Consider the following 22,446-nt stretch of genomic DNA (forward strand, 5'->3'; position numbering starts at 1 on the left):
GGATGTGTGCGTGTGTGCGTGCGTGACGTGTCTGTTCTACAGACGTCACTGCATCTCCACGCGTGTAAAAATACGACCGTGCAAACCCCACAGCAAATACCGCACGCACACAAATATAAATATCCCCCATATAACCATTAACGGATTGTCGGGGCAAGCATCAAAAGTCGGAAGGGCACAGGAGGGGAGTGCTAGAGTGGGTGGCCAACACCACGCCCCAACGCCGCCGCCAACACACTGCACCGGGTACCCAATTGAGGCCGAGTCGACCTAGTGGGGGGGCCCAGGACGAGGTTTAGAAGTTTTGCCGCCGCTACTGTCGGGGTCGCGAGCGGGGAAACAAGTTCTGGGGGTCGTGGCGCAGCGCGCTAACCGCTGCGCCACCGCTCGTCGCCCCCCACGTCCGTCGTTTAACGCCGGTGCCGCTTGCAAGACCACGCACGCCGCCCCGTCACGGCGGGGCGCCGTCGCAGACGTCGACGGCGCAGAACTTGAGGAAGCGCGAGGCGTCCAGGGCGGGGCACTGGCTCACGCCGAGCCACGCCGGCGCCGAGAACTTGGTGTAGGAGGAGCGCAGGCGCGACGACTGCGCTGCCAGCACGAGGCTCGACATGCGGTGCATGCAGCGGTACAGCAGGCGCTCGCTGGTCACGTGGGTGGGAGCGGGGGGGAGGGGCACGGGGTCGGCGGAGTTACGGCGGACACACGGAGAGGGAGAGACGGAGAGAGAGAGACTCTCCACAGAGAGGTGTCCGTGAAAGACAGGCACAGCAGGCACAGTAGGTACAGCAGGTCACATGATGCACGGGCAAGGTCACCGTTAAGGTCAGATTCACTACGGAGAGGTGTCCATAAAAGACAGGCACAGTAGGAACAGTAGGTACAGCAGGTCACATGATGCACGGGCAAGGTCACCGTTAAGGTCAGATTCACTACGGAGAGGTGTCCATAAAAGACAGGCACAGTAGGAACAGTAGGTACAGCAGGTCACATGATGCACGGGCAAGGTCACCGTTAAGGTCAGATTCACTACGGAGAGGTGTCCATAAAAGACAGGCACAGTAGGAACAGTAGGTACAGCAGGTCACATGATGCACGGGCAAGGTCACCGTTAAGGTCAGATTCACTATGGAGAGGCGTCCATAAAAGACAGGCACAGTAGGAACAGCAGGTCACATGATGCACAGGTCACATGATGCACGGGGGTATGGCCAGAGTGACCATCGACACAGCGAGACACAGGCACAGCAGGTCACGTGATGCACGGGTCACATGATGCACGGGGGTATGGCCAGAGTGACCAATGACACAGCGAGAGACACAGGTACAGGTCACATGATGCACGGTCACCGTAATGGTCAGTGGCCACGGAAACAGAGAGACGTTCTCTGGAGACGTGTCCACGACACGCAGGCACAGCAGGTACAGCAAGCACGGCAGGTACAGCAATCACAGCAAGCACAGCAGGCACAGCAGACACAGCAGGCACAGCAGACACAGCAGGCACAGCAGGCACAGCAGGCACAGCAGGCACAGCAGGTACAGCAGACACAGCAGGCACAGCAGACACAGCAGGCACAGCAGGCACAGCAGGCACAGCAGACACAGCAGACACAGCAGACACAGCAGGCACAGCAGACACAGCAGGCACAGCAGGTACAGCAGACACAGCAGGCACAGCAGGCACAGCAGGTACAGCAGACACAGCAGGTACAGCAGGTACAGCAGGCACAGCAGACACAGCAGGTACAGCAGACACAGCAGGTACAGCAGGCACAGCAGGTAAGCAGACACAGCAGGTACAGCAGGTACAGGCACAGCAGACACAGCAGGTACAGCAGGTACAGCAGACACAGCAGGCACAGCAGGTACAGCAGACACAGCAGGCACAGCAGGTACAGCAGACACAGCAGGTACAGCAGGTACAGCAGGCACAGCAAGCACAGCAGACACAGCAGGTACAGCAGGCACAGCAGGTACAGCAGGCACAGCAGGCACAGCAGGTACAGCAGGCACAGCAGGTACAGCAGGTACAGCAGGTACAGCAAGCACAGCAGGCACAGCAGACACAGCAGGTACAGCAGGCACAGCAGGCACAGCAGGTACAGCAGGCACAGCAGGCACAGCAGGCACAGCAAGCACAGCAGACACAGCAGGCACAGCAGACACAGCAGGCACAGCAGACACAGCAGACACAGCAGGCACAGCAGGCACAGCAGACACAGCAGGTACAGCAGGTACAGCAGACACAGCAGACACAGCAGGCACATCAGGCACAGCAGGCACATCAGGCACAGCAGACACAGCAGGCACAGCAAGCACAGCAGACACAGCAGGCACAGCAGACACAGCAGGCACAGCAGACACATCAGGCACAGCAGGTACAGCAGGTACAGCAGACACAGCAGGCACAGCAGACACAGCAGACACAGCAGGCACAGCAGGCACAGCACGTGCTCTCTGGCACACGCAGACATGCGACAATCGTAGACACATCCATAAACACTGGCACACACACACACAGTATATATTATATATACACACAGTATATAAACACGTGTCCATAAACACACACACGCAGGTGATGAACACAGGTAAACTTGGGTCGACAAACACACACGCAGGTGATGAACACAGGTAAACTTGGGTCGATAAACACGGCTTCACGGACACGCTCGGAGACATGTCTGTAAACGCGGCCATAGAAACACGTGTCAATAAACAAGCACACAGATATATACGTCTCTCACCTCTACGAGTGTTTCACTCGCTCACCTCTACGAGTGTTTCTCTCTCCCATCTACGAGTGTTTCACTCGCTCATCTACGAGTGTTTCACTCTCTCACCTCTACGAGTGTTTCACTCGCTCACCTCTACGAGTGTTTCACTCTCTCACCTCTACGAGTGTTTCTCTCTCCCATCTACGAGTGTTTCACTCGCTCATCTACGAGTGTTTCACTCTCTCACCTCTACGAGTGTTTCTCTCTCCCATCTACGAGTGTTTCACTCGCTCATCTACGAGTGTTTCACTCTCTCACCTCTACGAGTGTTTCACTCGCTCATCTACGAGTGTTTCACTCGCTCACCTCTACGAGTGTTTCACTCTCTCACCTCTACGAGTGTTTCTCTCTCCCATCTACGAGTGTTTCACTCGCTCATCTACGAGTGTTTCACTCTCTCACCTCTACGAGTGTTTCACTCGCTCACCTCTACGAGTGTTTCACTCTCTCACCTCTACGAGTGTTTCTCTCTCCCATCTACGAGTGTTTCACTCGCTCATCTACGAGTGTTTCACTCTCTCACCTCTACGAGTGTTTCTCTCTCCCATCTACGAGTGTTTCACTCGCTCATCTACGAGTGTTTCACTCTCTCACCTCTACGAGTGTTTCACTCGCTCACCTCTACGAGTGTTTCACTCTCTCACCTCTACGAGTGTTTCTCTCTCCCATCTACGAGTGTTTCACTCGCTCATCTACGAGTGTTTCACTCTCTCACCTCTACGAGTGTTTCACTCGCTCACCTCTACGAGTGTTTCACTCTCTCACCTCTACGAGTGTTTCACTCTCCCATCTACGAGTGTTTCACTCGCTCATCTACGAGTGTTTCACTCTCTCACCTCTAAGAGTGTTTCACTCTCTCACCTCTACGAGTGTTTCACTCTCTCACCTCTACGAGTGTTTCACTCTCCCATCTACGAGTGTTTCACTCTCTCACCTCTACGAGTGTTTCACTCGCTCATCTACGAGTGTTTCACTCTCTCACCTCTACGAGTGTTTCACTCTCCCATCTACGAGTGTTTCACTCGCTCATCTACGAGTGTTTCACTCTCTCACCTCTACGAGTGTTTCACTCTCTCACCTCTACGAGTGTTTCTCTCTCCCATCTACGAGTGTTTCACTCGCTCATCTACGAGTGTTTCACTCTCTCACCTCTACGAGTGTTTCACTCGCTCACCTCTACGAGTGTTTCACTCTCTCACCTCTACGAGTGTTTCTCTCTCCCATCTACGAGTGTTTCACTCGCTCATCTACGAGTGTTTCACTCTCTCACCTCTACGAGTGTTTCACTCTCTCACCTCTACGAGTGTTTCACTCTCCCATCTACGAGTGTTTCACTCGCTCATCTACGAGTGTTTCACTCTCTCACCTCTACGAGTGTTTCACTCGCTCACCTCTACGAGTGTTTCACTCTCTCACCTCTACGAGTGTTTCTCTCTCCCATCTACGAGTGTTTCACTCGCTCATCTACGAGTGTTTCACTCTCTCACCTCTACGAGTGTTTCACTCGCTCACCTCTACGAGTGTTTCACTCTCTCACCTCTACGAGTGTTTCTCTCTCCCATCTACGAGTGTTTCACTCGCTCATCTACGAGTGTTTCACTCTCTCACCTCTAAGAGTGTTTCTCTCTCTCTCACCTCTACGAGTGTTTCTCTCTCTCACCTCTACGAGTGTTTCACTCTCTCTCCCCTCTACGAGTGTTTCTCTCTCTCTCACCTCTACGAGTGTTTCTCTCCCTCTCACCTCTACGAGTGTTTCTCTCTCCCCCTGTCACCTCTACGAGTGTTTCTCTCCCCGTCACCTCTACGAGTGTTTCTCTCCCGTCACCTCTACGAGTGTTTCTCTGTCTCCCCGTCACCTCTACGAGTGTTTCACTCTCTCACCTCTACGAGTGTTTCTCTCTCTCCCCGTCACCTGTACGAGTGTTTCTCTCTCTCCCGTCACCTGTACGAGTGTTTCTCTCCCCCCTCACCTGTACGAGGAGTAGTAGCCGAGCGTGTCGTTCCACGCCGTCTCCCCGTCGACGATGCCCATCACGCCGTGCCGGTACTCTAGCGTCACGTGCCGCGCCAGGCACAGTGCACCGGCCGCCAGCTGCATGGCGCCAAACGTCACCGAGTCGACGTCGCTCAGCGACAGCTCCATCAGGTACGTGGACAGGAAGGTGATCTGGCTCGTGTGGTCAGGGGTCAGAAGTGGGTGGGGGGTGCGGGAGGGGTGGGAATCACAAGGTCAGAGGTCGGCACTTATAAGACCGTCCTGACGACGACCTCGTTAACGACTAATCGCTTAACGACGGGCCTCCACAGAGCACAATGTGTAGTGTATAGTAGTGTATAGTGTAGTGTACAGCGTAGTGTACAGCGTAGTGTATAGTGTGTAGCGTAGCGTATAGTAGTGTATAGTGTAGTCTACAGCCTAGTGTATAGTAGTGTAGAGTGTATAGTGTAGTGTATAGTAGTGTATAGTGTAGTGTACAGCGTAGTGTACAGCCTAGTGTATAGTAGTGTAGAGTGTATAGTGTAGTGTATAGTAGTGTATAGTGTAGTGTACAGCATAGTGTACAGTGTGTAGCGTAGCGTATAGTAGTGTATAGTGTAATGTACAGTGTAGTGTATAGTGTAGTGTACAGTAGTGTATAGTGTAGTGTATAGTAGTGTATAGTGTAGTGTATAGTGTAGTGTATAGTGTAGTGAAGAACCAGTGGTATCTATATTTGCAGAACGTAAAGAACCAGTGTGGCATCTACATCCACAGGAAGGAAAGAGCGTTTCAGACGGCCGCAGAAGTGCATCTGAAAGCGGCGCGCGACGCGATTGGGGGATCGTACGGAGCAGCAACTTAACCGCGCGAAGATAAATGACTCCCGACACTCAAGCGTCAGAACAACAACAACGGTTTGCTAGCCGGCGCCGTGTAGCCTCAGCAGACTGTGGGGGCAAGTGCTATTGTTGAGATTATTTAGATATATTTTTTCACTAGAAATGTCCAAATGATAGGGGTCACTTTGTTGAGCTTATCATTTGTGGTGGCCAGGCAGCTTCTGAAAAATAAGTTAACACCTCGGTGGGCTTTGCCTGGATGGATGGGGATGGTTTAGTTGTATCTGTATGTTTGTTTACCTTGGACTTTGCACTCCTATCGTGTTTTTGTACTTTTTATGCGTTCTGACCCCGTGCCCCTACTGGACATGGGATTCCTCCTTCAGTATAACTACAGATTCCGATTACGTTAGCGAGTAGCACTTATGAAGGCCGGCACGGCACATAAGGAGGGTGTGGGGGGGTGGGTGACCAGCACTACGCGCCCGGTCGCCTTTGTCTCCCCGGTAGGCGTTGTTTTTACGCACCTCACCCAGTCGACTCAGGGGAGGGCGCCAGGACCGGTTTTGGAAATTATCGTGGTGTCAACGGTTGTTGGCCGTGAGATCGGACGGACGGACGGACAGGGGGATCGTCGGGGTTCGGGGGGGTCATTGTGTCCGTGGGTTCGGGCCTGAGCGCGTACCTCCTGGCAGGCGTCCGACAGATGCAGCAGCACCTGCAGCAGGTGCAGCGGCTGGACATAGTAGAGGCTGAACTTGAGCCGCTCCAGCAGCAGGCGCTCCATGCGCAGCAGCTGCTCCTTGCGGTAGGTGTGCTCCATCAGGTAGCACAGCATGTGCACCTGCCAGGGGTCAACACGGGGAGCGGTGGGGGGCTCAGCCGAGGGGGTCGGGGGTCAGGGGTCAACGACGCGCCTATCCGCGGGATTCGTCGCGGCTCGCAGGGTCCGTGCCGCGAGCTGCTACGAACCCGGCGACCCGGGTTAGATTCCCGCTCACGGCCAACACCGGTGACGATTATCTGAAACGGTCATGGGCCTCCCCTAGGTCGACTCGGCCTCAAATGAGTACCTGATGCGGCGTGTAGTAAACATTGCCACTGGGGAGACAAAGGCGGCCGGGCGTGGTGCTGGCCACCCCACCCCCTCGTGTGCCGTACCGGCCTTCATAGGTGCTCGCTAACAGCACTTGCCCCAACAGTCTGTTGCAAGCTACACGGGGGGGGGGGGGGGGGGGGGGTGTTTGCCTTGCCTCTGGCACGGAGCTCTCCTCCACCTTGCAGGCCACGTAGAGGCACGTCATGCCCAGCAGCTGCAGCGTGGGGACGTGCAGCTCGGCGACGCGCAGGTACGCGTTGAGCAGGTACACGGCCAGGTACAGCGTCTCCTCCGACATCTCAAAGTACACCTGCGCTCACCGTTGCGCGCGCACGCACGCAGCCACGCGGTTACACGGTCGGGCAGCCTTCACGCGTCCCCGTGCCGTCGCGCGCAACCACCTGCCCCGTGCGCCAGTCCGCAAAGGACGCAAGCTGTCAAATGCGTCGTGAACCACCGGGAAAAGCCGTCAGCGCGGGTGCCGGCTGTGCAGGGCGCCAGCGGTCAGCCGGCCCCCGTCACGCGTGCGCTCACCTGCACCTGCACGAGCCAGTCGACGAGCAGGCCTCGCATGCGCTGAGTCAGCGCCTGGGGGACGTCGGAGACGCGGAACTGCTGGTGCTGATGGCGCCGCTGTAGGGTTGGCGGGGGAGGGGGCGGGGGGTGGGGTGGTGATGGTGGTGAGGTGGCGCTTGGGTTAGGTCGCTTAAAAATATACAGTGATACCTCGGTTCACGAACTTAATTCGTGAACTGACTCTGGTCGCGAACCGAATTGGTCGTGAACCGAGGCACATTTTCCCATAGGGTTCAATGTAAATCCGGTTAATCCGTTCTGACCTTTTTTTTTGGTTTCTGAAGCACAAAACTATGAAACAAATTACAATACACATTAGTACTGTACAGTATAGTAATGTATAAAGAAAGAACACTAACCTTGCTTGAGATGACTTCAGTAAGCACTCAAACGGGTGAACTGTACAATACAGTAAGTACAGTATTGTACAGTACAGTACAGTAGTACAGTACTGTATGTGCTAAAAAGCACACCAAAAAGCAAAAAGTCACTTAAAGTGTCTTCACAGTACTCACAGTACTTCTTTCTGTGTCTCTTCTTCTCTCCACGATCTTCCTACAGGAAGTCACGACCACGTGACAGCCTGGAAATAGCATTAAAATGGCCGCGGCTCCTGTTCGTGAACCGAAGCGGAGTTCGTGAACCGGAGCATATTTTTATGAACTTTTCTGTTCGTGAACCGAGTTGTTCGTGAACAGAAGCGTTCGTGAACCGAGGTATCACTGTAAATGTGTCGTTAAAACCCGCCACCACCCAACACAGCCAACTAGAGTAGAACCTCGGAGATCGAACGCACCAGAACTCGAACAAATCTGTGTTCGAATGATCTTTCCGAAAAAAATTTGCCCCGGAAACCAAACGAAATTCGGAGGTCGAACGGGCAATCGCGACTTGAAAGAACCTGTACGGCTGAGACGCGTATGGCCAGCGTGCATGACGCTTGCCTAGACAAAGGTTTTACCACCTCCTCCTCCTCACCACCTTCCACTCAAGCCATCAACTCTCCTTACTACAGGTAAAGTGAAGTTCAATGTTCTTTTATTTCATTTATTCCATTTATTTATTGTTTCTTGTTTTTTTGTATGATTTTATGCATGTAATTACTGTAAACTTCGTGTAAAAAATGCTTTATAATGAGAGATTTCTTGTGTCTGGAACCAATTCATGTCATTTACATTAATTCTTATGGGGAAAATTAATTCGGTGTTTGAACAAATCGGTGTTCGAATGGCCTTCTGGAACGAATTAAGTCCGATCTCCGGGGTACCACTCTAGTAAGGTTTGTCACGTAAACAGAACGTGCCAATTTGTCACTAGTACAGGACTAGTGTGTAGTGTATAGTGTAGTGTGTAGTATACTAGTACAGCACTAACCGGTGTGTTGGAGAGCAAAGCCACAACATTTACAATCTGACTACGACGTTTCGCCAGTAATTACAACCGGCATCATCAGAAGATAGCCAGGTCTGCATGTCTCCCTCTCTCTCTCTAACCCCGTGGTCGCGTGGATTTATTTCTTCTCTCTCCGGGCCCTCTGGTTTCCCCCTCCTCGATCAGAATCGACGTCGCGCATCTCGAAGACTATCTCGGCCGCTCAGAAATTTCCACGAGACGACGATGACGACGGCGGACGAGACACCTGGGTGAGCGATCGTTTGCGATAACCAGGTCGCGCTTCTGAAATAAGTAATATTTTAAAAAACTTTTTTTTTAACTCGCTTTAATGAAATGCACCGTACGAGTAATGGCAGAACTCCACGACTCCAGGAAGTGGCCCCGAAGCTTGCCACAACGTAAGGGGCCGTGGTGATTTACAGCCAACGTCAGTTTGGCGTGGACAATTAGACCCAAGCCGAAACATATGATATAAAAAAGATTGCTTCAAAATATACATTTTATTTTTAATGGTAGAATATAGTATTGTCAGCAGTACGGCATACGTATACGAAGTTTGCAGTCGATACGACATTGGGAATACGGTTCGAATTGAGTTACAAGATTTTTGGATACGACACCACACAGAGCAAGTTAAATAAAAGCGTGTAAAAAGTAAGAAAAAAAATGTTTTGGATTTTTTTTATGACCGAATATCGTGTTGTCATCAGTATGACATCGCTATTTCCAGTTTGCAGTCGACAGCACATTGGGAAGTGTGTACAAATTGAGTTACAAGATTTATTTTTTGACGATAGCGTGGCGAGGGTGGCGCGGCGCACCATCATGTAGAGGTAGAGATCGTTGGCGTAGTTGGCCTCGGAGCACATGCCCAGCTGCTGCAGCGTGAGCGCCAGCTCGCGGTGGCGGTCGCGCTCCTGGGGCCTCCCGCCTGGCGACGTGCGAGCGTCGTTGAGCGTCAGCAACTGCATGCGCGCCAGCGGGTCGCTCCCACCGCCTACACGCGCACGCACACACGCACACACACATGGACACACACACAAGGGGACACATGCACACACGGTAAGACAGCGGATGGGTCACACTGCCTACACACACAGGGACACAGACGGACACACACACACGGGGACACACACACGGACACACACACACGGACACACACACACGGACACACACGGACACACACACACGGACACACACACGGAGACACACACACAGACACACACACACAGACACACACATAGACAGACACACAAGGGGACGCATGCACACGGACACACGGTAAGACAGCGGGTGGCCCACACCGCCTACACGCGCACGCACGCACACAGACAGACACACAGACGGATACACAGGGACGATGACAGTGCACGCTCGTCGACGAGGTCACCGAGAGGTGTCGCCGTTCATCAGCGGCGAGCGGCGGACACCGCCCACCTTGCGACGACGACGACGACGACGCGACGGCGGCAGGAGTGGGCAGCGGCAGCAGGGGTCGGAGGTCGCGCGACACGGCCGAGTGGGCGTCGCTGGACGACACACGGCGGCTGCATTTGCGCGCCGGCGCCGGCGGGGCCCCCGCGTCCTGGGCGCAGGCGGCGCCGCTGCCGCCACCGCCGCCGCTGCCGGCGCTGCTGCCGGCGGCCTGCAGTGGGGGCCCCACCATGGGGGTGCAGAGCTGCCGATGGAGAAGAACAAAAAAGTCCGGGGTGGGGGGAGGGGGCAAACAGGCGGGGGGGGGGGGTCATCCCGTTGGTCGTTGTCCACACCGAGTCGAAACCAAACCGCGATACGTCCGCCTCGTAGCACTTCTGAATTTGGCTCGGTAGGGAGGGGGCCAAGCAGGGCCAGGCTAGGGGCAGGGCTATATAAGACACATTCATTGGCTTCCGTAGTGGAATCCAAAAAAACCTGGAGGCTCTTGACCCATGCCAGGGTGGTTGGGCACAGCCCCCCCGGCATGGGTCGGCTGTGCAGTGGAAAAAAAACGTGAAAGATCCTCGGTGTAGTTGGATAGAAGGTTGTTGGGGCGAGTGCCGTTAGCCCTTTCCCGTTTTGAGGCTGCACGTTGCAGGGTGGGGTGTCCCGTTCACCGCCGAATCTCGGAACGTGGGAGCGGCTTGGTGAAAATTGTATTTAGGGAGGCGTAGCGCCATTGTTTTTTTAAAGACATTTTACTCAAGACTTGAAGTTTTCGTGACTGCAAGGATCCATACTCTTTGGTTCTTTCAGTAAAGTTACGTAGGTGAGAAAAAAAAGATTTCATTTTATTATTTTTATTATTATTATTTTTCATCTACGTGACTTTACCGAAAGAACCAAAGAGTACATTTTACTCACCGCAGAGATCCAATATTTACAAGACCGCAAACTGTGCCAACATGGCCTCCAGCGCATGGCCTTGTGGGAGCCTCGGTACGGATTTAATTTTTTCTTCCGGTTTTCGTTTTTATGACGTACACGTACGTACACGTGTACGTCATCGGAACGGGAAAATGTTAACGTGTGTGTGTGTGTGTGGGGGGGGGGGGTTCCGAGTGTCGTGCCTGCGTCTTCTTGGGATGCCGTCTCCGGTCCTGGCATCGTCGCCTCGCTGCGACGCTGCCAACGTTGCTGACGCTCCTCAAGGCCACGCGCCGCTGACCCTGCACACACAACGCACCGTTACCCACGACACACACGCGTGCACATCAGAGGTCGCAACCGGGTACCCGATACCCGTACCCTACCCGATACCCGGCTACTCGTACCCGGCCGGGTACGGGTACCCGTTTGCGACCCTGGTGCGTCCGGGTACGGGTAGGCCGTGAGTCACAGGTGAGTAACTGTTTGTCACTCATTTCCCAACGTCTTGTCTCTTCTCACAATTCAAGTTCCTAGAATCAACCCACCCGCGCCTGCAACATGGCTTCATCCCATAGGTCGCAATCGGGTACCCGTACCCTACCCTACCCGATACCCGGCCTGGTACGGGAAGCCGGGTATCGGGTAGGGTACAGGTACCCGTTTGCGACCCTGGTGCGGCCGGGTACGGGTAAGGAATCAAAACCCATTTGCGACCTCTGAAAGACCCCGACCACCGGGGTGGGTTTCGGGCACTTGGCACTTGGCTACCGCTGGCGACAATGCAACCTTGCTCCCATGTTGGGCTCTTTTGTTTGCCTCCCGTGGCCAAGACGGGGGGGGGGGGGGGGGGAAACCCTTCGCGCGCTGGAGTGCGGTCATCACAGCACCACCACCACCACCACTGTCGTCGGGGTGGGTGGTCGTCACTAACACAACCCCGACCATGCGCGCACTTTGAAGTGCGCAATGATAAAATGAGTAATATTTTAAAAACTTTGTTTTAAACACGCTTTAATGAAATGCACCCTACTCGTAATGGCAGAACTCCACGACTGCAGGAAGTGGCCCCGAGGCTTGCCACAATGTAAGGGGCCCGTGGTGATTTACAGCCAACGTTAGTTGAGCGTGGACAATTCGACCCAAGCCGAAACATAGCATATAAAAATGAATGTTTAAAAATACTTTATTTTTTTATTTTTATGTCATCAGTATGACATACGTATACCAAGTTTGCAGTCGATACCACATTGGGATGTGGGTTAAAATTGAGTAAAATAAAAGCGTAAAAAAATTTGACATCGGTGGAACGACGCCGGAGGTTTTTTTTCCTTCTCTCGCATATCTGCACACAGACCGCAAGCCAATTCACGCGGACGTACACACACACACAATCATAATTATACACACATGTCCAGTCATGGGCACCGGGGGTCACAGAACCAGCAGTCCAGCAGCACGTGCACCACTCGTGCACACGCGGTAACAAAGACAAAGATGCCCCCGTATAGCCTTAACAGACTGTAGGGGCAAGTGCTGTTAGCGAGCACCTATGAAGGCCGGCACGGCACACGAGAGGGTGTGGGTGGCCAACACCACGCCCGGCCGCCTTTGTCTCCCCAGTGGCAATGTTTACTACACACCGCACCAGGTACTCATTTGAGGCCGAGTCGACCTAGGGGAGACCGACCGGTTCAGATAATCGCCACCGGTGTTGGCCGTGAGCGGGAATCGAACCCGGGTCGCCAAGTTCTTAGCGCGGCGCGCTAACCGCTGCACCACCGCTCCCCCACGTGGTAACGCACGCGCACACAAAAACAAACATCCCCCCATCGCCACCACCACCAACAAATCCGTGTTGAGCGGCTACCTTTGAAGACGTCACCACGCGTGGAGGGGAGGTGGGGGCTGCCCTTCCGTCTGCCCAGTGGTACCCGTTAACGCCACACGCATCGCGACCAGGTACAGGAACTCATCTCAGGCTTGAGATCTACCGCTCGAGGGTCGGCCTTGAAGAGGGGGGGGGGCCCGGACCGTCGACACAACAGCGTCGGCCCCGCCAGCGGGAATCGAACTCGGATTTGTCGCCGACACTGCCATGCGCTAACTACTGCGCCACCGCTCGCGTAACCACCCCAAGACCCCCCTCCCCCCCCCCGTATCGCCTTAAACAAACTGTTTAACGCGTAGTAGACTTTCGCGACCAATATCCATAATATAGGTTTGTTTGGGGGTTAGATCTCGTAAATGCGTCGTTCAACCCGCCACCACCCGACACAGGCAATCAGTAAAGTTTGTCACTTAAACAGGTGTGTCGTTCAACTCGCCACCACCCAACACAGGCAATCAGTAAAGTTTGTCACTTAAACAGAACGTGCCATCATAATAAGAGCTTTTTTTTGGGGTTAGATCAATTAATAGCGTCGTTTAACCCGCCACCACCCGCCACAGCCAATCAGTACGGGTTCATCACGTAAACGTGCCAATTCATTACTAGTACAGCAACACCGGTGTGTTGGGGCAAGGGCTGTTCGCGAGTAACACATCTCAATTCCACGCCCGGCCGCCTTTGTCTCCCTAAGCGGCAGAGTTTTACACACCGCACCAGGAATCTCGTTTAAGTCCAATCGACTTAGGGGAGGCCCCTGGACCGGTTCAGATAATCGTCACCGATCCTGGCCCGCGATCGGGAATCGGAAATTGGAGAGTTTAGCGCGCTAACCGCTATACCGCCCAACCACAACAACAACCGCCATCCGCCACTAAGTGGCGGTGACGTCACGCTTGTGCCAGGCTATGTGCACACACACACACCACGCACATGGGGCAAACACGCGGCCAACACCACACCTTTCCGTCCTTGTAATAAGTCTGCTCGCTTGACCACTCCGCGTTGAAATTCACGGCGTCCATGATCCCGCGTGCGCGCGAACGCGTTTCACAGGCCCAATGGCATATCCAGACGATGTCCGTGGTTCTTTCCCCTCAATCGGAACCACCCCCCTCGGTGTGTTGCTATTTATTTATTTGTGCAACTCAGGTCGGCGGGCGTCCGAGTCTTGGTTTTTGCTATTACGGGACGCCACGTGCTCGCCACGTGGGTGGGGGGTGGGCGCCGCCATGATGGCGGCCATAACCCCACGCTTTATAGAGGCGAGGTACGGAAGCCGGGCCCGGTGGGTGAAGCGCGATTCGTTAATCGGGCTGATGATCAGCACCACGCTGGCAGCGTTTGGGGCCATCCATTTAGTCGGTACGCAAAAATCTGTCAAAACTTGACCCCTTCTCCCCCTGCCTCTGTACGCACGCGAACTCTTTACACCGCCCCCCCCACCCACATGCGTACGTACGCCTGACGCACCCCCCCCCTCCCGAATCCTATAGAACGGCCGATATTTAATTTACGCAGAAACGATCAGAGGATTAATAATATTAACGTGTTTAAGCAAACGGATAGTCCACCGCCGGACTATTTAACTCGTTTGAAGGCCAATGTAGACAAATTATACTGGTAGGAACCTCCTGGTTACACCAGCCCACAGGGGATTATTGTGTCCGTCCGTCCGTCGTGCAGGGAGGGGCTGGGTGGAGAGGGTGGGGCTGGGTGGGGAGGGTGGAGAGGGGCTGGGTGGGGAGGGTGGGGTGGAAGGGGAGGGGCTGGGTGGGGAGGGTGGGAGGGGTGGGGCTGGGTGGGGAAGGGCTGGTCACCCCGTGGCGCCCTTATAAAACTCAACGTTTAACCTACTCACGCCGGCTTGTGCCCGCCCTCAGTCGGGCATATTTGCGGAATACACCACGCCGCCGTTGACCCTGGCCATTGACCGAGCAACCCAACGTTTCTACCAGCTCCCTCCGCAGGAATGTGTTTTAAGTCGGAGTTTTATCAAGATTGGGCGAGGCGGCAAAAATGTCAACCAAAACGGTGCCCAGAACACGCCAAGATAACGCCACACAGCAGTGGAGCCTCAACAAAGTAACACGTTTGCTCAGCACTGTCGGTATGGAATTTTATTTTGACATTAATATCTTACAGAAGAAGACGGGGGTTTTTTTTGGCGTATCAGTGGCTCCTATCCCATTTGGGCGTGCGTTCAGAAACGCAATATTGGTTATTGGAAGAAAAAAAATCGAACAGTTGAGCGAAAAAATGCGTGGTGCGATTGCGCTGATATGAGAGACGGAGAAGAAGAACGAGTGGATTGGGGGGGCCCGTCCATAAATGACGTCACGCACCTGGGGGGGGGGGGGTGTCAGAAATTTGTGACGAGGAGGGGGGGGTTGAGAAATGTGACGTCACATCAAAATGCGCAACTTTAAATAAATATAGACAACACGTTCTACTTAATTAAATAGACTTTTTAATAAATGTTTTCTCCTACAACATCAGAGTGCAGCGGCATATTAAATACGCATTACAATGACAATAGTTTAAAGCGATTTGAAGCTTGTATTTTATTGGGGGGGGGGGGCAGAGCTTTGTGACGTCATATTTGAGGGGGGGGGGGTCTGACTTTTAGTGACGCCGTGTGACGAGGGGGGGGGGGGGGGTCAAAAATCGTCCAAAATCGCGTGACGTCATTTATGGACGGCCCCTTGGGACGCGGCACTTACCAAGGGACGGTGCCCTGTGGTTGAGACTAACAACGGAGCGACAGCCAAGGGGGAGAGGAGGGGTGAAACGCTGGGAGATGGAGTTTGTTTAAAGTCAGTTTGTGTGCAGGTGACGGTAAGGTGGAGTACGCACAGTCATCGACTTACGAACGCAATTCGTTCCTTGGAAACCCGTTCGCAAGTCGGAACAGAGAAATCTGCTGGATATTTAAATGCACAATACCGATACCCGACCATTCGCCACTAAGTGACGTCAGCACGGCGCCTGTGCCAGGCTAGGTGCACTTTGAGGCCACGTGAAGTGTTGAAGGCTCGCTGCTGACAGGAGGAGGTCTCGGGACAGACCCAGCAAGTGCCACGGGTTGGCTGAGATGACCGGTAGATGCACCACCAGCTGTACCCCCCTACTGTGCCAGGCTAGGTGCAGGAGGTCACGGGACAGACCCAGCAGTTGCCATGGGTTGGCTGAGATGACCGGTAGATGCACCACCAGCTGTACCCCCCTACTATGCGAGGCTAGGTGCAGGAGGTCACGGGACAGACCCAGCAGTTGCCATGGGCTGGCTGAGATGACCGGTAGATGCACCACCAGCTGTACCCCCCTACTGTGCCAGGCTAGGTGCAGGAAGGTCTCGGGACAGACCCAGCAGTTGCCTATGGGTTGGCTGAGATGACCGGTAGATGCACCACCAGCTGTACCCCCCTACTGTGGCAGGCTAGATGCAGGAGGTCTCGGGACAGACCCAGCAGGTGCCATGGGCTGGCTGAGATGACCGGTAGATGCACCACCAGCTGTACCCCCCTACTGTGCCAGGCTAGGTGCAGGAGGTTTCGAAATAGACCCAGCAGGTGCCACGGGCTGGCTGAGATGACCGGTAGATGCACCACCAGCTGTACCCCCCTACTGTGGCAGGCTAGGTGCAGGAAGTCCCGGGACAGACCCAGCAGTTGCCATGGGTTGGCTGAGATGACCGGTAGATGCACCACCAGCTGTACCCCCCTACTGTGCCAGGCTAGGTGCAGGAAGTCACGGGACAGACCCAGCAGTTGCCATGGGCTGGCTGAGATGACCGGTAGATGCACCACCAGCTGTACCCCCCTACTGTGCCAGGCTAGGTGCAGGAAGTCACGGGACAGACCCAGCAGTTGCCATGGGTTGGCTGAGATGACCGGTAGATGCACCACCAGCTGTACCCCCCTACTGTGGCAGGCTAGGTGCAGGAGGTCTCGGGACAGACCCAGCAGTTGCCATGGGCTGGCTGAGATGACCGGTAGATGCACCACCAGCTGTACCCCCCTACTGTGCCAGGCTAGGTGCAGGAGGTCTCGGGACAGACCCAGCAGTTGCCATGGGCTGGCTGAGATGACCGGTAGATGCACCACCAGCTGTACCCCCCTACTGTGCCAGGCTAGGTGCAGGAGGTTTCGAAATAGACCCAGCAGGTGCCATGGGTTGGCTGAGATGACCGGTAGATGCACACCAGCTGTACGCCCTATTCTGCCAACTTGCTGTATTTTATCCACCTCGTTGTTGTGAGTGTCGCACCTCTCTGCCCTCTGTTGTTGCTGGAGGGCGACTGCCTCCAACTGCCCAGTAGCAGCAGCAGCAGCAGCGTCCTTCACGAACCTCCTCCACAGAGGCCGATCTTGACACTGCTGGTACCGGTCATCGGCAAGTCCACTCAGCTCCACGTCCTCCCGTACCGCATTAAATGCCCACACGCACGAACACTCGAGCACCAGGATGACTCGGTTACATCTCGCGGAGGATCGCTCAGTTGAACGAAAATAGTGCACATATAAAAAAAATGTGCATTGACGGCTGGGTTAATAGGTTTATTTTGTGAGCATTACTTGTGCACCACTGCCAACGCAGCGGTAACAGCAGGGTCACCAAATAAACATTTTTTTTTACCAGGTCTAGGCCCCACAGAGCTACTATTTAGCTCTTTTTCATAAACGACCCTGGCTATCACAAATGATAGCTCAACGAAGTGGCTTGTCATCATCATCACGTGTAAATGTTTTGCAGCTGCCAAATACTCCACGCGACCACGGGGAGAGAGAGAGACATGCAAACTACAAATATACAGCAGCAGGCCATCAGGGTCGGGATAGAACCCACGACCTCCTGTACACCAGGCGAGGTAGTTAACATCTCCTAGCCACCGTGATGATGAGAGAGACACACAAACTCCAAATATACAGCAGCAGACGTCTGGGTCAGGATCGAACCCACGACTTCTTGCATACCAGGCGAGGTAGTTAACGTCTCATAGCCACCGTGATGATGAGAGAGACACGCAAACTCCAAATATACAATTTTGATTTTGAATATCTTTAATATACCGCAGGAGTCAGGGTCTGGATCGAACCTACGACCTCCTGCATATCGGCGAAGGAGTTAACATCTGGCTCTAAGTAATAATTATTAACCACATTTGCATCCAACGTAAGCCAGTCACATCAACATACGCAGCCTGCTTCCTCATTAACATAGAACAACACGGCATGGCAAATACTCTTCGGTTTTTTTTTCGGTAAAGTCACGTAGGTAAAAATAAAAAAATAGAAATAAAATAATGATTATTAATGCATCATTTTATTATTTATATAAAAGAATGATTTTTTTTTTCTTTTTTTTACCTACGTGACTTTACCGAAAAAAACCTAAGAGTATGAATCCTTGCAGTCACGAAAGCTTCAAATCTAGTTATCGGGCATGGCAAACTCCATCATCGCACCTAATTAGCATATTCAATCTTAATTTTTGGAGCTTTCGTGACTGCAGGAATTATTCTTTGGTTTTTTCGGTAAAGTCACGTATAAAGATAAAAGAATAAATTAAATGTATCTTCGTGATATCTCTATGTATCTTGGTGATATCTGTCTGCTTATATGTCTGTCTGTAGTTTTCTGGTTAGATTCTATATCGCTATTTCATTACACCTGATGATGATTGCTTGTGTTGCAATCGAAACGTCGTATGCTATTATTTAATTTATTCTTTTATCTTTATATACGTGACTTTACCGAAAAAAACAAAGAATAGCATATTCTTAGGTGTTTTCGGTAAAGTCACGTAGGTAAAACATCAAAATTAATAAAATAATAAAATAAAAATAAAGATCACGACGTTTCGGAGGCAACACAAGTCTCCGTGTTGCCTCCGAAACGTCGTGATTATTTTATTAATTTTGATGTTTTACCTACGTGACTTTACCGAAAACACCTAAGAATATGATTCCTTGCAGTCAGGAAAGCTTCAAGTCTAGAAAGAATAGCATATTCAAATGAGCCCACGTGACGCGCGCGCGTGAATTAGCATAAGTCCGTGGCGGCGTGCGTGGGGGAAGGGGGGGAGGGGTATAAATCTCGCGAGAGGAGGCGCGAAGTCTCGCGAGATCTCGGCTCCGCGAGGGCGCGGAGGCGGCCCTCCTGTTACATCTCCGAACTCAGCTTCGTCCACCTCGTCCACCTTCTCGTCGTCGTCGTCTTGTGCCCGCGTCGCTCGGTGCGGGTCGACGAGGAGCTTGCAGGAGAGAGATGAGCGAGAGAGAGAGCGGAGAGAGGAGAGACACAAAGGCGGACGCGGTAGCCTCGCCTCTACACAGCCTCCCACTGCCCGCGGTTACAAAATAAGCCTGAGGCCTACTTGGTGCCGGGCCCTCTGGCTTAGAGAGAGTTTAAATATCCACATCGCGAGGGACGTTGAGACTCTCCCTCCGTGCGTGACTTCTTCTAAGTTGCTTGTTAGTCTGTCGAGGGGCTCACGTCACGGCGTGGGTTGTGAGTGTGTGGTGTGTGGTTGGGTGGGAGGGTGGTGGTGAGAGAGCGATCTTGTGGGTGGGGTCCTCCTCTGTGCTTTGCTAAACCTACACGCTTTGTTGTGTTGTTATTGATTGTTTTGTTTACCCTCTAGAACGGCACTTTGTGTTGTCAACCACTGCACTAGGGCCTTCTCCCGGCACACCCAACCCGCCTTGCCTGTGGGGGGCGTTTCGACCATACTTCACCACGCTGGTCAGTGCGCGTAGCGTATAGCAGTGGTATATTTTAGTTTATATAGAAGTGTATGTGTGTATACTAGTGTGTATTGTATACAAGTGGTGTTTGGGTATAGTAGTGAAGGGAGGAACCCCATATCACCGGTTCTCGTGTATTGCTGGAGCCGGGGGTGCAATAGACGCCGGGAGCATATATGTAAGTGCAGTACAATAATGGAATTGTTTTTCTACCTTCTGTTGATAACGTTAGGCCCCCCCAGCAGCCTGTAGATAACAACCTGTGTGTGTGTGTGTTGGTAGTCGCCCCTCCAGAAATTTGCAGGCCCAGTCCTCTGCTTGGCTTCCAATCTGTGCGAGATGTTAACTACCTCGCCTGGTATACAAGAGGTCGTGGGTCTGACCCTGACGCCTGCTGCTGCTGTATATATTTGGAGTTTGCGTGTGTCTTTCTCCCCGTGGTCGCGTGGAGTTTTCTCCCGGGTTCCTCCGGTTTTTTCCCAAGCACATTGAGACTCGTCAAGAGTGTATTTGGCTACCTGCTCTAAGTTTCCACATGATAAGCCACTTGGCTGAGCTATATCTGTGGCCAAGTCACTTCTGAAAAAAGAGCTGCATAGCTCTGGACCTGATAAAAAAATTAAAAAAAATTTGGTTGTTGGTATCTGACGAGATCGAGCACTACCGGGGTGGGTTTGGTCATCTGTATTGTTGTTATTGTTGGGGTTATTCTGCTTGCTTAAACACTGTCATACCCTAATTCTTGTTTTTCTGCGCGCGTGCGTGCGTTATAACGGTTGCACGTATACAGGATGTGCTTGTGTGTCATTGCCATCGTAGCGGTTTGTTAAACAGAATCTCCATTTACAATCATAATTGTTGTTTGTGAGCGTGCGTGGCGTGTGACCACTGTTACTGCGCCGTGCAAGAGTGCGTTTTGCGTGGCCGTGCTGCGTCAACGATTTATCCGCTGCTGGATGACCTCGATGTATCATCTCACAACCTGCACACGTCCCTACCAACTAACTTGCACGGTGATCTTGGCATCTACTGCCCACGAAACCCCTTTATGGAGACGTATCCTGCCCAATTTACGTTTCCTAAAGATTCTTCACCTGAGGACGGCTGCTTGCGTTGTGGCCGAAACGTCGTGAATTATTTGATTATGTTTAATTTTTATTATTTTATTATTTCCTTCTACGTGACTTTACCGAAAGAACCAAGAAGATGAATCCCTGCAGTCGCGAAAGCTTTAAATCGAAATTCGGTGTTGTGTTTTGGGGAATTTTATTTGGCCGTCTCGGCATTGAACTTTCTCTTGGAATTCCAAGCATTCCCCTCCACGCTTGCTTGGCGCACTTTTTAGATCTTCTCATTTGTCATTGTCCATGTTTTTTAAGATCCCTATGTCCTGATAGGCAATACACACACATTGCGAAAGTTATTCGTCAGGCACCTTTGTCCGTTATTGAAAGCGTACGCGACCAATATACTCAATCCTGATCTTACTCTCCTTGTTATTTCCTCATTTTGATCAGTCTGCCTTCCATGATCGACCCAGATATGTAATATTCTGGTAGTTTTTGCAGTTGTCTCTACAATGATTATATTTTTGTTAAATCTACTTGTACTTGACTTTTGTTTTGCTCGGATTTATTTGAAGTCTCACTTTAAAGCCTTCTAAAGTTCTTCCAATCGTTTTTTTCTAAAGATCATTCACTATCGCTTCTAATGCCTGTCTTGGGTGAATTTTCAGCGGTTTATACTGTTGCCACGTGTCATTTAAACCTTTCTTTTTATCCAATCCGGATTCCAAAAAAAACGTCTTCCGTTTTTGCTGTGAAACAGCGTTGGTGAGTGAAAATCCTCGTCGGACTTATCTTCTCACATTGTTTTCGTGTCACTGTCCCTTTTCGCTGTTGCTGATCCTGGTTTTTATGAATTGATTTTCAAGTTCTCTAGTATTTTTTTAAGGTTTGTGTGCCAGAGTTTGGATGACTGCATGTTTCCACTGAAATGAATGCCTTTCATAGCCTGCTAAAGCCAAGTTTAATGGTAATTATTTATATTTTGTTTAACATGTTGTAGGAGGCTTTCGCTACCAATAGTATGATGCTGGATGCAATTACCAGCGAAACGTCGTACTCAAATTGTAAATGTTGTGGTTTCGCGCTTCAACACACCGGTGGGCTAAAGCAGTGAACTAATTTGTCTTTTGTCAACGTGACACTTTTTGACTGATTGGCCGTGTCGGGTGGTGGAGGGTTACGACACATTTAAATAACGCGATCTAAACCCAAAAACGTTGATTATGGACACTTTTAATTTACGCAATCTTACCAACAACGAAGAACTCTCACGAATTTATATTCGGTTGTATTTTAAAGAATCTTGCCGATTTTCGTGAATGGTCGAAACCCCCTTTGCTCAAACCAGCTCGTTCTTCCAATCGGTTTGCCTCTAAATTGACCATTATTTAGTTCCCTATGATCATCAGAACAGTTTATCTTCTTGTGACAGTGTGACCGCCATCCTTATGCCCCCCCCCCCCCCCCCAATACGCACGATTTGTAATTGCGCAATGTTGTGCCTTATCATTAAAGGCCATTGGCGACACTTGGTACAGCAACGGTACAGATTGTTGGTGTGTGACCACGACACTCGTTAAGTCGGCATAGCCGCGGCATGTGTGGTTGTCCTGGCATATAACGAGGCTTTTTGGGACCCTCCTGAATATTGAAGGTTCCTCGCCCGCAAAGCTGCAGAACGATGCAGAACGATGCTGGCTCGTAGCTACCACACTGCGCAGAAACTGCAC

General features: G+C 52.1%; 1 protein-coding gene across 1 annotated transcript in view; it reads right to left on the reverse strand.

The window, feature by feature from the left end:
* Positions 1-451: 451 nt before the first annotated feature.
* LOC133356213 (G2/mitotic-specific cyclin-B2-like) overlaps positions 452-22,446 on the reverse strand; it is a 28,033-nt gene continuing 6,038 nt past the window's right edge. The window contains exons 2-10 of the mRNA XM_061573589.1: positions 19,004-19,156; positions 11,217-11,315; positions 10,108-10,348; positions 9,492-9,667; positions 7,234-7,332; positions 6,854-7,009; positions 6,286-6,444; positions 4,751-4,947; positions 452-644 (exon numbers count right to left, since the gene is read on the reverse strand). Coding sequence (XP_061429573.1) covers positions 452-644; positions 4,751-4,947; positions 6,286-6,444; positions 6,854-7,009; positions 7,234-7,332; positions 9,492-9,667; positions 10,108-10,348; positions 11,217-11,315; positions 19,004-19,156 — 1,473 coding nt within the window. The remainder of the gene's footprint in view (positions 645-4,750; positions 4,948-6,285; positions 6,445-6,853; positions 7,010-7,233; positions 7,333-9,491; positions 9,668-10,107; positions 10,349-11,216; positions 11,316-19,003; positions 19,157-22,446) is intronic.

The sequence above is a fragment of the Lethenteron reissneri genome, chromosome 53 (assembly GCF_015708825.2).
Source record: "Lethenteron reissneri isolate LAM-NWPU_2019-01 chromosome 53, ASM1570882v1, whole genome shotgun sequence".
Taxonomy (NCBI): domain Eukaryota; kingdom Metazoa; phylum Chordata; class Hyperoartia; order Petromyzontiformes; family Petromyzontidae; genus Lethenteron; species Lethenteron reissneri.